This window comes from Tiliqua scincoides, chromosome 6, assembly GCF_035046505.1.
Source record: "Tiliqua scincoides isolate rTilSci1 chromosome 6, rTilSci1.hap2, whole genome shotgun sequence".
In the NCBI taxonomy this organism is placed as follows: Eukaryota; Metazoa; Chordata; class Lepidosauria; order Squamata; family Scincidae; genus Tiliqua; species Tiliqua scincoides.
In genome coordinates this window covers 84,209,285-84,223,713 of record NC_089826.1, presented here as the reverse complement: position 1 = coordinate 84,223,713, position 14,429 = coordinate 84,209,285, and the positions used below count along the sequence as shown (strand labels likewise).

The 14,429-nt window shown below is 46.5% G+C and overlaps 1 protein-coding gene and 1 pseudogene across 1 annotated transcript; both read left to right on the top strand.

The window, feature by feature from the left end:
* Positions 1–1,672: 1,672 nt before the first annotated feature.
* Positions 1,673–1,792, top strand: LOC136656735 (5S ribosomal RNA; annotated as a pseudogene).
* Positions 1,793–12,247: 10,455 nt separating this feature from the next.
* LOC136656100 (uncharacterized protein F54H12.2-like) lies at positions 12,248–13,558 on the top strand. The gene has a single exon (XM_066632940.1). It carries the CDS (start codon positions 12,248–12,250, stop codon positions 13,556–13,558), a length of 1,311 nt encoding a protein of 436 aa, XP_066489037.1.
* Positions 13,559–14,429: the final 871 nt, after the last annotated feature.

The window sequence follows — 14,429 nt, the reverse complement described above, 5'->3', positions numbered from 1 at the left end:
GAGAACCACTGCTTTAATTGGATGGAGCCTTTTCATTTTGTAGAAAGAGGCTCTGGACATAAGTGTGATAGTGCTGCAGATGGGGGGACATGTTTAATTTACAATTAAGACATGAACTCTTCCCAGGTGGCAGAGGAGGCTGTAGCCTACTCAATTTCTTTATACACATTGCCTTTATAGCTGTAAACCTCTTGGAAACATGTCATGGGGGTGTCTAATATGCTAATAAAGGAAGTGGGTGGAATGGCAGAGAAACTAGTACATCTAAAAATGTACTCCTCAATAAGTGTAAATGAGCTGGAGTTTATTCTGAACTAGAACTTGGTTAACAAAATTCCATAAGTGAGTGTATTTATAAAAAGATGGTTAAAGCCTTGGCAATCTAATGATGGTTACAGCTTGAGCCAGGGCTATGTGAAAATAATTGTCTTGGAGAATTCAGGACATTCTCTTTGTGCCGACACAACCCCTCCTTATTGCTTTGCCTCTGGCAGCAGCTGAGGGTCAGCAAACTTTAGACATAACCAGGAGCTGAAATCCAGGAGCATGGCCCAGGGACATCACCGCCCGTTCTGCCACCACTGGTTTTATTGTAGTCATTTATTGAGAACATTTCCAATCCTACCTGCCCATGATCTATGCCCAAGGTGACTTGGCTGCCCCAATGGCTTTGAAGGTGAGTGGGAGGGGCCATTTATAGTGGCACATAGTGGCACCTGCAATACTTACCACCACCACCCTCTGGCTATGCTACTAATCTCCACCTTCCTGAGAGAGCTGCCAGGAGCAGACACAAAATGACAGGTAAGAAATTCATCAGTCAAGCTCATCAGTCGAGCAAAAAAATTCAATTATGCTCAATCTGCATAACAGCCAGCAGTTTCTATAATATGCAAAGTAGCTTGCCCAGGTGAGGGGACTGAAAGGACAACCTGATTCTTTTACTGTTCCTTTTACTCTTCTGTCACCAAAAGGGGTAGCAACAAGGACCTAGGTCTCAAAATTTTACTCAAAACAATACTCAAAAACCTAAACTACAAACTGAATTCCCTCAGAATACAATTCTTTCCTACTTGCAACATACAAGAATACACTGGGGGGGGGGGTTTTCCCCCTTTTTTCTGGAAAAGGGAAAGAAATGGAAACTATTGATCAATTCAAATTGGAACAAACCCAAATGCTTCATGGCCTGATTTCCTGTGTACCGGTCTATCCTTGGGCTTGTGGTTAGCAATTAAGAATGCAATCCTATGTGCACTTACTGGGGAGTAAGACTGAACGTAATGGGACTTACTTCTGAGTAGTCCTATGCATAGGATTGTATCCTAAGTACCTTTGACTTCTTTGAAGTACATCTGAAACCTGCACCTAGCCCAGTGCATGGACACATTAATGATTAACCATGGTGAAAGTGGTGAGTACTTAAAAAGTTAAACATACTCTAAAACCCAGACCAATCTCCCCAATATTGATTTTATTTCCCGCATCAGGTTGTCAAGCGCTGGAGCAGCCACTGCTCCAGCTAAACAACCACTTGTATCAAAGTTATTTCAGAAATAAAAGAGAAAAGATGAACGTCTACATTTGTGCCATGATTGTTGCTCTTGCTTTGACTTTGAGCAGTGCTGTTAATGAGACGGTGAGTGTGACTCTTTTTTTGGTTTCTGACTGGGTTTACAGCAACTGTTACCCTGCACACGCCTGATCTCGTCTGATCTTGGAAGCTAAGCAGGGTCAGGCCTGGTTAGTACTTGGATGGGAGACCGCTTGGGAATACTGGGTGCTGTAGGCTTATACCATAGTCTTTCGAGACTGAAGGTTGCCAACCAACCAAGACAGGAATTATCCTAAGCAAGCGATACTTACTTGAGTAATACTTAAAAGTGCAGTAGGCCCTCAGTATCCATGGGGGATCCATTTCAGAACACCCCGCTGATACAGAATTGCGCAGAGAATGAAATTGTGCCTTCTGGGAGGTCCTCTGAGGCCCGCTCAGCCAGGGGATTGACATTTGCGGATATTCAAATGTGTGGATGCCAAGCCCACAGATAACGATGTACGTCCCTCTCGCTAATCGATATGCTTAGCATTGGAACCTAACAATATCTTGGAGATGTCAGGGAGTAGTGGCATACACACATATGCAAGCCCAAAAACAAGATGTGACAAGGAACCCAAAGCACATTGCATCTGAAGCTAAAGGTCTGGTCATAGGTGCCAGGGCTGCTTATTTCTTATACGGGGAAAAAGGATGTTTCAATTAAAAAAAAAATCTAATAAAACAATTTGGAAGGAGGTATTTGTAATCAAGCATATCATGATACGACTGTCACTGCACTTTCCAAAGAATTTGATGGGGCAGTGGTAAGGTAGACCAAGTATATGGAAAACCTTTTACTCTGAAGAAGGGTGTGTGTGTGTGTGTGTGTGTGTGTGTGTGTGTGTGTGGAGAGAGAGAGAGAGAGAGAGAGAGAGTGAGAAGCATGTAAGAAACAACCAGCATGTGTCAGAGAAAAAGAGAATACATGTCATTGATTTTGCTCTTTTGATCAGGGGTAGGTACAAAAGATGTCAGCCTTTCTGAAGGGCATAGCCCTTAGGCAGGGTGACTGAGCCCTGTAAGGACCTTGATGGATGAGTCTTTTTTGTGCTAGTTCCGGGTGTCTTAATATCCATAGCTGCCGCTCACAACAATGCAACTCATTCCAAATGTCAGCTTGATAGAACAGATGCCTCAGCTTCCCCCCCCCCCCCCAATTTTCTACCTCTGCTTTGAACTCAGCCTGTAGTTTGGAACAGGGCCATTGGTCGTGCACTAGATGTGATGTCAAGATGCTGTGACTTTTTTGTTGTCTCAACACGATCCTCCGAATCGTGTATTGCCTTGGGGAACCACAGCTAATTAAGTGCTTCAATTTCTAGAGAAGGACTGCTAGACTGTGAAGCCTGACTGGATGCCCCGTCCTCTTGGCCAGAAATATGGCCCTAATAATTCCAAATGTTTGCAAACTAGTGGTTATTCAGTGGTGAAGAAAAGGTCTTCTGAAGGTGCTCCAAAAAGGGGCCAGTACCAAGTTTTGCTGAGCCAAAAGTAGAGGTGTTTTGTTTTTCTCCTTGAGAAAGCTAGGATTGCCAACCAAGCCTTACTGAACACATTGGGCTTACTTCAGAGTAAAATGAAAAGACTGTTTTCAATCACCTCTAGCCATAAAGCAAAGACTTGTGTTGTGCCCCCACTCCTGTGATGGGCCCCACATGGTGCCATGCTCATTCCATGTAAATGAGAAACAGCATCTCCACCACCCCTGCTGTCGTGAACAGGGATCTTTTGCTGTCATGTGAGGTCTTCTCTGGCTCCGTCCTCGGCCTAGAAGGGCCAGGGAAAAGGAGAACAGCAGTAGCTCCTCACTCAGTGTCACTGCACATGGTCTGAGTGGCAAGTTCCAGTGTCAGTGATGGGCTTCCAGATGGGCATCAGCCTCCTGCCAGTGTCCAATATGGCCAACCACTGATGTCACCAATGCTCAGAAGCACAGTTATCTTTACTAGAACCTCCCACTCACCACTGGAGCCAATCTGGGCAGCAACAGCAATGCACAAGCACACCTGCACATTGACATTGCTGCTACGCCACTGATAAGGAAACACAGAAATAGCAAAGAAAAGCATCCTTGTCAATCAATCATCACAAAAAAGTGTGGCCTGATTCCAAAACAGTCTGTTTTTTGTCACCAACAGAAGGCAACATTTCTTACAGAGCTAAAATCATCAGGAAGAAACATTTGGCACCAAGGCTTTGCTGTCAAGCCCACCCTATGCATTCCAAAGGGGAGGGGGTGAGAGAAATGTTTCCCATTCCCAAAGTAGTTTCTAGGGTCACTGTTACGTGACCTGCCTCCCATACTGAGAACGGTGGATTTTCCACAGACAAAATGGGGTTTAAGGCTGCAGTCCTATCCACACTTACCTGGGAGTAAGCCCCATTGACTATAATGGGACTGACTTCTGAGTAGACATGCATAGGATTGGGCTACAAGAGTCGTACTTTTTAACACAGGGAAAAGAGCCTAAATATAAGGCAAATACAATGGGCAGCCCAATCGTAACTGGATTGCCTGTGCTGTGATACAACTGGTGCAGAACCAACTAGCCTCATGTAGGGCTTTCAGGACCAAGAGGAGGGATAGGATCTGGCAGCAGTGTCTGCCGCAATTCCCACCCCTGCCCCCATTCAGGCCCAGTCTGCTCACTTCCCACATGTGCCAGTCTCTCCCACCCAGTTTTGCCCTCTCACCATTTCCCCTCCCCCGCCCTGGAATGCCTCAATGCCACTCAGCAGTAGACTCACTGCCAATAGCTCTGGGGCCTCTCTGACCACACAGAGATCCAGTGCCCACCCATGCTGGCCTGCGCACCAGCGCATCCCTCTTCCTGGTGCTTTATGGCACTTTCATGCAGGCTGTCTCCCTGGCAGCATGTGCAAGTCTGGCATTGTGGATATATATATCCCCACGCACGCACATGCACACGCACATGCACACACACACACATATGTATTTATAGTCTTTCCCTTTAAAAAAAAATGCAGGAGATATTTCCTACTTTCCTTATCTGTCTCCTTTTTCCAGGTAAAGCAGATTTGCATGCAGTTTTTCTCATCCTCTCCTTCAATACAGAGTTTCCCAGTTTTCCTATAAACTCTTTTTCCAATCCTGTGTTTTTCTCAGCTACACTTTCATAGTCCCTCAAAGACATTCTTGTCCATTAGCACAAATGGGCTTCCTCTATTAATTTGCATGACAACCTTGCAGACAAGCCTGAATCAGGAACATAATGAGAGGGTTTAATGGGCCTTAAAGGTTCTAATCTCTCTCCAGTTTTGGGAAAGTAACACCCATGAGAGTTTGGGAAAAGGAACAGAGAAGCAGCTAGAAAAAGGTGCAATTTGAATTTTGAGTCAGACAGAGGCAACCAGACATAGGAGTTTCTAGCACTTGCGATCCTGGCCCCTGTGCTGCCTAGGCCCAGGACCGAAGAAGGCTGCCCCTCCCCAATAATGCTGCTGCCACTGCCCCCATCGCATCTGGGGGGGCTTTGAAGGGCCGGGGGGGCTGCACATGGCCTCCCCAGCCTTCCGAAAGCCTCCATACTGGGCGCTGCTGGAGGGGTTGGTGGCATGGCAGCATTCTCTCACCTGTGCTGCCTGGGGCATTTGCAACCCTTGCCCCCTCCCCAGGTATGCCAGTGGTTTCGAGCAGGAGCTGGAAGCTTTAGGGAATCTGATGCAAGCTGAGCATTTTTGCTGTCTGCTTCTGGAGTCTGTTTACTTCCACTCTACTTTGCATGTATATTGTAAATAAAATTAATATTAGAAAACCATGGGGTGGAGGATTGACACTTACCTCTTTCAGTTCACGGTCTGTTCTTGGCTATTTGTGGTCTCTGCACCATCCATCCTGAAGCTATCTGCAGTATCCAAAAGCTATTTGCAGGTGCCATTTTAAAGGTCTACATACTATTCACAGGGGCCATTTTGAAGGTCTCCCCTTGCATTCAGAATACCAGCAGAGACCTTCGGAATACAGTGGAGACCTTCAAAATAGAAAATAGCTTTCTGGTGGCATTCTGAAGCTTCGCATGGCCATTTTAAATCTCTCTGTGCTATTTGCGGGCACCATTTTGAAGGTCTCTCCTGCATTCTGAGGGTCTCTGCTGCTGTCAGGCCAACCTACCCCTTCCCCAACACCATTGATCCCATATGATCAATGACTCCCTAGGCACAGATTTGGTATCTGCCAGGGTTTCCGGGAACCTAACCCAGCATAGAACAAAAATTGACTGTATACCCCACCCATCTTATGAAGACTCAGGCTGGCTTACAATGGTACCAAAACATACAGTTCAAATTTCTACACTAGCCAAAAAAATTGGCAACACAATAACATGACAGCGAGAAAGAACAATCTTAAAAAATAAAGAGTCTGGGTTACTGTAAGTCTAAAAAAGCAACACAATGCTCCTGCTTTCCCCAGGCATCAGCTGAAGTGCTGCTATCAGAGGCTGCTGAAGGTTGTTTAGCAAAAAGGCCAACTTGGCTGCTCATCTGAAAAAGACTGTTGTCTTGGCAGAACAGTACATGTTGGGAATTTACTCTTCCTTGTTTTTATTTGTAGGAGCAAAGGAGACGTTTTCATCATGGCTCAGGACAAGCTGAACATGCAGTTCTTCGCCACACAGGTACCAAAGATGCTCTCGTTTCATATGCATCAGCCTTCTCCTGCTTGCTTTCACAGCTTGCAAAAATCCTTGCCAGATGGCCTCCACAATGTGAGCTGGCCAAGATCCAGCCAGCTATCTATAGGAAACTGAACTGACAACACAAACTGGTGGCAACAGAGACAGAAAACTTTTGACTCAAAATTGGGAGGGGCGAACAGGTGAAATTTGGAGGGCAAAATTGGGGGGGGGGCAACTTCAGGGCAATGTGACTCAGTAGGGGGGCTTACCTGCAGGTGGTGACAGTGACACTGTGTCCTCCAAGTGACCTGTAGCTGGTAGCTGGCCTTTTTTTAATCTTTTCTTTCTCTAGGACTGCTTTAGCAGCAGTGGCAGATCTCCTCTCAGCAGTGGCATAGCTATGGGGGGGTGCTATAAGTACTGTAGGCCCCTCAACATGCTATGTAAATGGCTGCTCCCACTTGCCACCAGAGCCATTACAAGCAGCGACAGCGACGTGCAGGTGCTTGCCAAATCAAACGGCATATACTGCATGTTGCTGTTGCATCCTGCAGTGGCTCTGACAGTAGGAGGGGCTGCTTACGTGGCACGTTGAAGCACCTGCAGTACTTATGATGCTTCCCCCTGTAGCTACGCCACTGCCTCTCCAGGCTATCAACCAAGAGCTACCATGCCACAACTATCCCACGTGCTCTGGAATGGGGCTACAACAGGATGTAAATCAGTGAAGGTGGATTGAACCCAGGAATGAAATTAGGATTGGCAGACACTGCTGCCACCAAACCTGCCCCCTTCCTGGTCCCAATCTGCCCCCCTCCCTGTCCATGCCACCACCCCATTCTGCCCATCCCACCCCCAGCTCAGCACTCTCCTCCCCTCCACTTTCGCTCTTCCTCTCTGCCCCTTTTTCCAGTCCAGGGAGTGGAAGGAGAATAAGAAGCAGGGAAGGCAAGTAGGAAGACAGAAATGGGTGCCCCCATCCATCTCTTGCCTGAGGTTGGCCTCACGGATGGGCTGGCCCTGCCCTGCACACAGAATAGATTTTCCTTCACGCACATATTACATGTGTTTCAAAAGCATGTGACACTGGGGTCAGCGCTGAACTTGGCCCTTAGGGGGCGACAGCTTTTAATTTGCCTTATGACCAAACTGAACGTGGCATGAATAATGCAAGAATGCACCTTGACATATTTATTACATTGACAGTGCAAGCTGTCCTCTTTCGTGCTGTGCAAAGCTTTATTTTCTGCTAAGAAGAGTTCCACTTGGGGCTGCAGGCCTTGTGCCCCCTCAGCTGTGTGGACATGCAATCACACAGCTCAAAGCTAAGCTACATGCAGTTCAGAGCTCAGCTGAGCCAGAAGTCAGCAGTGAATGTCGGAAGACTCCCCACCCGAGCAAACCACCAAAGGGGTCCACACAGTGGGGCAAACTTCTTATAGGGAGTGTTGACTGCATTGCTGGAGAAAGGAGTGGTATAATTTTTCTTTTCCCACAATACTGTCTGAATTCAAATACCTTCCCCCACCATCGCTGTTAGTCACAGACGGGATAACAGTCAGACGTAACCTGAGAATTCTGCTGGAGTGGGTGGAACTTGAGAATTTTCTCTCCCAACAGTCTGAAACTGCTACAATGGGGGGAAAAATATGGTGAAATGAAGCAACGTTGTATGTTAATACAGAGGCAGTGTTGTATATTCATAGAGATTCACTGGTAGACTAATTAAAGGTGTTCTCTTTGTAGCAACACGGAGCGTGAAGTTTGTGTAAATGAACAAAGTTGTGAGAGGTGAGATGGGGAACGCTGAGCATGCTGGGTGCTGAGACAAGACACCCCATTCTTATTGGCTAGTTGTGAAGCACAACTTCTTTCCCATTGGTGGTTTTAGGCAAGAGCTGCAATTGGTTCATGGAAGTGATGAGGGTTAGGACTGGGTGCTAAAATGAATGAATATTTCATGCTGTTTGGGTATTTATTGCATTTCACGTATATTTTTTGTCCTTAGTAGAAATTTTTTTTAATTAAATAAAAACCTTAAAATACAGTCCAGCCAAACATTTTTAAAAGACCTCTTGATTTTAGTGGTTGAGAGTTAAGGATGTACCCAAGTTCCCTACTGATTGCATTTGATACGAAAGTGCTTAATTGGGTGCAGTTGTGCTCCGAGATGTATATCAATTAAGTATTATCTGTCTTTGCATTCTTGCAGAGGACCACTCCATTCTTTAGAAGCTGCTTTGGGGCACCAAACAATGTGCAATGTGGCACACTGCAGCAGCTGTTTCAAGCAGCAAGCTGGGCAAACAAAGGAGGGGGCCATGTAGTTGCATCTTTCTGCCATCCCCTCTCAGTAGTATAAGGGACCCACCTTCTGTCAAAATACCGGAACCACGTGACCGGATGCGGAAACCCCTCCCCCCGCCCCGCCCCCGGAAGCACGTGACCGGATGCGGAAATACGTCAGCGGAAACCACGCCCCGGAAGGGGTGGAGGGTGGGCATGTGACCCCTCTAGGAACTCCTCACGAGACCCCTGACCACGTGGTGGCGGTTTCAGAACGGCAGGACCAGGGGGGAGGGTGGCGCCCGAAGGGCGCCATTTTCTGCGCCGCCCTCCCGGAAATGGGGTGCCATGTGACCCCTGTAGGAACGCCCCTCGGGACCCCGGTCCAATAGGAGGGGGTTTTAGGGACCATGAGACTGCTGCGTGGTGTGGAGGGTGGTCCCGAGGATATGCCAGGGCATGTCTGGATGAGGGGGGGAAATTTAAACCGCCGGGGAGAGGGGAGAAACCCTCTTTCTTTTGCAACCAGTAGAGACTTACCACAACAAACAAGCAAAAAAAAAAATAAAAATAAAAAAATGGAGAGACCCATGGAACTTGACTTGCCAGAGTGCTTTGGACTGGGGAGACCCATGGAACTTGACTTACCAGATGGCCAGTGTTTTGGAACGACAATCAATTTTTATAACCAGGAGCCAGAGGACATGGAGCAAAGTACAACAGCACCAGAATGGCTGACACATCGGAATCGTGCTTTAGAGCCAGAAGATGAGACAATTGTTGACCCCATCAGTGTGGAAAATGATTTATCCCAAGAATTAGAGATGGGTGCAGGACCCTTTTGGCCAAAACCAATGGTAAATATACACGCTTTACAATAAGTGCTTGTGACATAGAAGGGTGATGGGAAGTGTGCTTATAACAGGGGTGTGGGGGGGGGGGTCTGTGGATGTTTGTGCTTATGGATCAACTATACATTTTTTTTATAACCAGAGGTTGGAGGAAATGGAGCGCAGGATGACAGCGCCAGAATGGGTGACATACTGGAGTCGTGCTTTAGAACAGGGAGAAGAAGAAGCAAGCATCCCCCCACTTGTTGGGGTACACACGGCGGCTGGAAGCCAGGAATTAGAGGGGGATGCAAGACCCGGTCGCCCCATTTCACCGGTAAATATATGGAGGCTGAAGTTTGGGGCAATGTATTGGGGCCTGCTATTCCATCGTGTATATTGTGTGTTGAGAGCATTTTTTCTTTGTCTAGGCAGATGAGCTGGTTAGAAGTTTCCAAAATCTGTCTATTGGGGAGCCTCTAGGACAACCGTGCAAAGGCCTTTGCCCCTGAATGACCTGTTGTGGCAAAAGGAGAAGGATCACCTGTAAATAAAAACATTTTACAACAGACACTTGTGTCCATATGTGTGCTAGTCAACAACATGGCAGATCAAATTTTAAAGAGCATATATTATTCACCAGGGTCTGTCGGGAGCTACGGAGGGGTGAACCCCCTCTACCAGGAGGCTAAAAAGCAAAGTAAATCACTGACCAGAAAACAAGTTAGCACATGGCTTTCAGAACAGGATGCTTATACACTGCACAAACAGGCACGAGTCCATTTTAAAAGAAACAAGACTATTGTCTCGGGAGTGGATGCACAATGGCAGGCAGATTTAGTGGACATGCAGCAGTTCTCTAAGTACAACAGCGGCCACAAGTATATCTTAACGGTGGTGGACATACTGTCTAAATATGCATGGGCTAGGAGCCTGGAAGACAAAACAGGAAGGCAGGTGTCTGGGGCTTTTCAACATATCTTCAAACAGGGAAGAATACCTCGCAAGTTACAGACTGATTCTGGCAAAGAGTTCCTGAATAAGCCTGTAAGGGAGTTACTAAAAAAGCACAACATTCACCACTTTGTTACCAACAATGAAGTCAAAGCCGCAGTTGTGGAGCGTTTTAACAGGACTCTGAAAACAAGAATGTGGAGATTTTTTACAGCTAAGAACACATTCAGGTATATTGAAGTGCTGCCACAGCTTATAAGGAGCTATAACCATTCTTTCCACAGAACAATCAAGACACGACCCGTGGATGTTAACAAATCCAACACACTATCTGTCTGGAGAACAGTTTATGGAGACAGGTTACACAGAAAAAAAGCTGCTCCCTTGTTCAGAAAAGGAGATCACGTACGGGTCTCCAAGCTCAAGGGGGTTTTCGAAAAAGGTTATGAACAAAGTTTTACCACAGAGGTTTTCATAGTTGACCAAGTCCACCACAAAGCAAAAAGACCTGTATTCAGGTTAAAAGATTATGCGGGGGACCCAATTGTTGGGACATTCTACCCTGAAGAATTACAAAAGGTGAAGAACAAGGACCAGGTTTACAGGATTGAAAAAGTTTTAGCAACGAAGGGGCGGGGTAACAAAAAGCAACACTTGGTGAAATGGTTAGGCTGGCCTGACAAATTCAACAGTTGGGTTGCGGGTACAGATCTGCGTGAACCTGCATAGGTGAGAAAATGGGGGGAAATGGATTTTATATCACCCTACCTAGCAACGCATGCGCTAAGGTATTTCCTCAGAACACCAGCGCCTCTTTCACCACACAGCTTGCACGACCCCTGGAACTGACGGGGGACTGGGAAGTTGGATTAGCAGAAATACATTACCCACACAGCTGGAATACAATCACTGAGGATGCAACATTTGAAATTTCTAATGGGGTGAAGAAGTGGGTGTTTTTTCTACAAAGGGGTTATTATGCATCCATACCAGAGCTGCTGGATCACATGAACAATGTCATGCAGGCCCACGAGGACCCCCCGGAAATGGTTCTGCACTATGACACCGTGGCCAGGAAGGTCAGGCTTAAACCCCCCTTTACTTACACATTTCTAGCAAACGGGGAGCTGGCCTATATATTAGGGCTGTTCCCTGGAAACCCTGTCAAGAAACTACCTTTCACCGCAGATATAACAGCAGGGTTTTCCACTTTGTACATTTACTCAGATATTGTAACACATCAGATCGTGGGAGACTATTATGTGCCCCTGCTACGCTGTGTGCCCATACGCGGGGAGAGCAGCGAAAACATAACCATAACGTATGACAAACCTCACTACCTTTCTGTGAACAGAGATCACGCAGACACCATCTCTGTGGAGATAAAGACAGATCAGAACAAAAACGTGTCATTTCGCTTTGGCAAAGTGATTGTGAAGCTTCACTTTCGCCCCCGGAAAACCTGCTTGTTCTAAAAGATGGTTCTTTTAAAAAGTTATGGGGATCCTGCCCTTTATAGCAACTATTACAGGGCACAGGCGGGACATGGCCTCCCTGGCTACCAAGGCGCCCCTGTTATGTATGGGGCAGGGGTTGGAGGGGTATTCCGAAGTCTTTTTCGAAAAGCTGTTCCCCTTTTGAGAAGGGGGTTCGAGATTATCAGGCCCCACGTAAAAACAGCGGCCCGGAATATTGCCAGAGACGTGGTGGGAAATGTTTCTCAGGCCATTTTGAATAAAGTGAATACACAAGAGGGGGCCGGCCTTGTGTATATGAAAAGAAGAAAAGGGCTTAAAAGGAAAGCAGCGCAGGCGCAGCTAACAGGACCGCCGCGTCCCTTTAAAAGGAAGGCTAAAAGGCGCCAGGTGACACAGAAGAGGGTGGCAAAGAGACAGCGGGGAAGAAAGAAGGGGCGCTCCAGAGACATATTTTAACCCAACATGGCTTTTATTCATGGGGCTTCAGAAGAATGCACTAAATCTGAACTGGACCTGTTCCAAATAGCCCCTACACAGACCAGTGTAGAAGGAAGCATTTTTATTGAGGTGCCCCCACTGGCAGCTGTGACAGAGTCTGCACCGCTTGAGTTTTTCATAGCTGGAAATGGTGAAGACTACCTAGACTTGAATAATACGCTATTATACCTGTGCTGCAAAATAGTGAAAGAAGATGGAACCAACATTGCCAGGGCTGCAGAGGTGGGGCTGGTGAATTACCCGATCGCAGCCATCTTCAGCCAGCTGGATGTGACACTAGGAGACAGGCTCATAAGTCAAAGTAATAATTGCTACCCTTTTAGAGCTTTTATTGAGTCCATCTTGAATTTTGGGGGTGAGACGCTTTCAACCCAATTCTCTGCAGGGCTGTTTTACAAAGACACCCCAGGGGAACATGAATCAACAGGCCTGGATGGGGATAACCAAGGCTTTATTAGAAGAGCCGCCCTGACTGCTGAAAGCAGAAAAATAGACCTCCTGGGGCACCTCCATGCAGACTTGTTTTTTCAAGAAAAACTACTGTTAAATGGGGTGGACGTGAAAATCAAGCTCACGCGGAGTAAAGACGCATTCTGCCTTATGAGCGATGATCCCGGCGTGCACTACAAGCTGCAAATCCTGACTGCATCACTGTTTGTAAAGAAAGTCAGAGTAGCCCCAGGTGTACGTCTGGGTCACGCCGAAGCATTGCTTACGGCCACAGCCAAATACCCCGTGGATAGAGTTTCTATGAAAATTTTCAGCATTGCTGCTGGAAGCAGAATATCCAATCAAGAAAACCTATTCCTGGGGCAACTACCTAAGCTTGTTGTGGTAGGCCTTGTGGATAACGATTCATTCAGCGGCGCATATGATAAAAACCCCTTTAATTTCAAGCATTATGACATAAACTTTTTTGCAATTTACCAGTCTGGACATCAAATCCCGGCAAAACCATTTCAACCTCGCTTTGATGAAGGAAACTGCGTGAGGGAATACATGAGCCTGGTTCATGCATCTGGTAAACACATGAAAGACAAAGCCTTGTTAATTAACAGAGAAGATTATGCAAGAGGCTATACCCTGTTTGCCTTTGATCTCTCACCCGATCAAGAATGTGGCAGTCACTATTCCTTGATTAATACAGGGAATCTGCGGGCAGAAATACGGTTTGCCAGGCCCCTCCCACAAACTGTGAATATGATTGTATATGGTGTTTTTGACAATATTATTGAAATTAACCACAGGAGGAGTGTTTTGTTTGATTATATGTAAAGATGGACACGCTGCAGTTAACACGCCTGATGGATACAAACTCCTATACCAGGAAGATGTTCAAAGGTGTATTTCCTTCTGACCAGCTGCCTAAAAAGAAACTTCTGCAGAGACCACTGGGGCTAGTGGTCAACACACATCCACACAACCTGCCTGGAGAACACTGGCTCGCGATATACCTGACAGAAGACAACCACGGTGAATTTTTTGACTCCTATGGACACCCCCCAGACCATCCCCGCCTCCCCAGAGCCATCATGACATTTTTAAGAAAAAACGCCTCTGTAACGACATTTCAAACAAGGCAACTACAGGCCCCAGACGCTGTGACCTGTGGGTACCACTGTGTGTTTTTTCTGGACCAGCGCTGTAGGGGCCGGAGTTTTAAACAGATTCAAGAACTGTATTCTGATGATTTACCAAGGAATGACCAGATGGTGGTGCAATTTGTAAAAAAGGAGAGGAACATGCACCGATCTGCCCCCTGTGTTTTTCAACATGCCCAGACATGTGTCTCCTGTAATGATTTTCATGGCCGTGTTTCTCAATAAAGTGCCCCCCCCCCCGGCTTAAAAATGAAATTTATGTGTCTGGTTTATTTGTTTGTTTGTTAATAACAAGGCAAAGGCAGTGGGGGTGGAGTTAAAAGCTTATTTTATTCATAAGCTGAGCCAATTAAGGGTGTTAGATTGTCTTTGCTTTCTAGAAGATCTCCTGGATGGGGTGGGCACCTGTGGCAACTCTGTAACAGGGCCTGGATTTTTCATGTGTTCCAAAATGTCCTTGATGGTGGGATTCCCAACAACTGTGGATGGAACATTAAGTTCAGCCATGGCCTGGAGAAATAAATCCCATCCTTTAGGGATGCGCC

Coding starts and splice junctions, on each gene's coding strand:
- LOC136656100 (XM_066632940.1), top strand. CDS start 12,248: ATGGCTTTTATTCATGGGGCTTCAGAAGAATGCACTAAATCTGAACTG.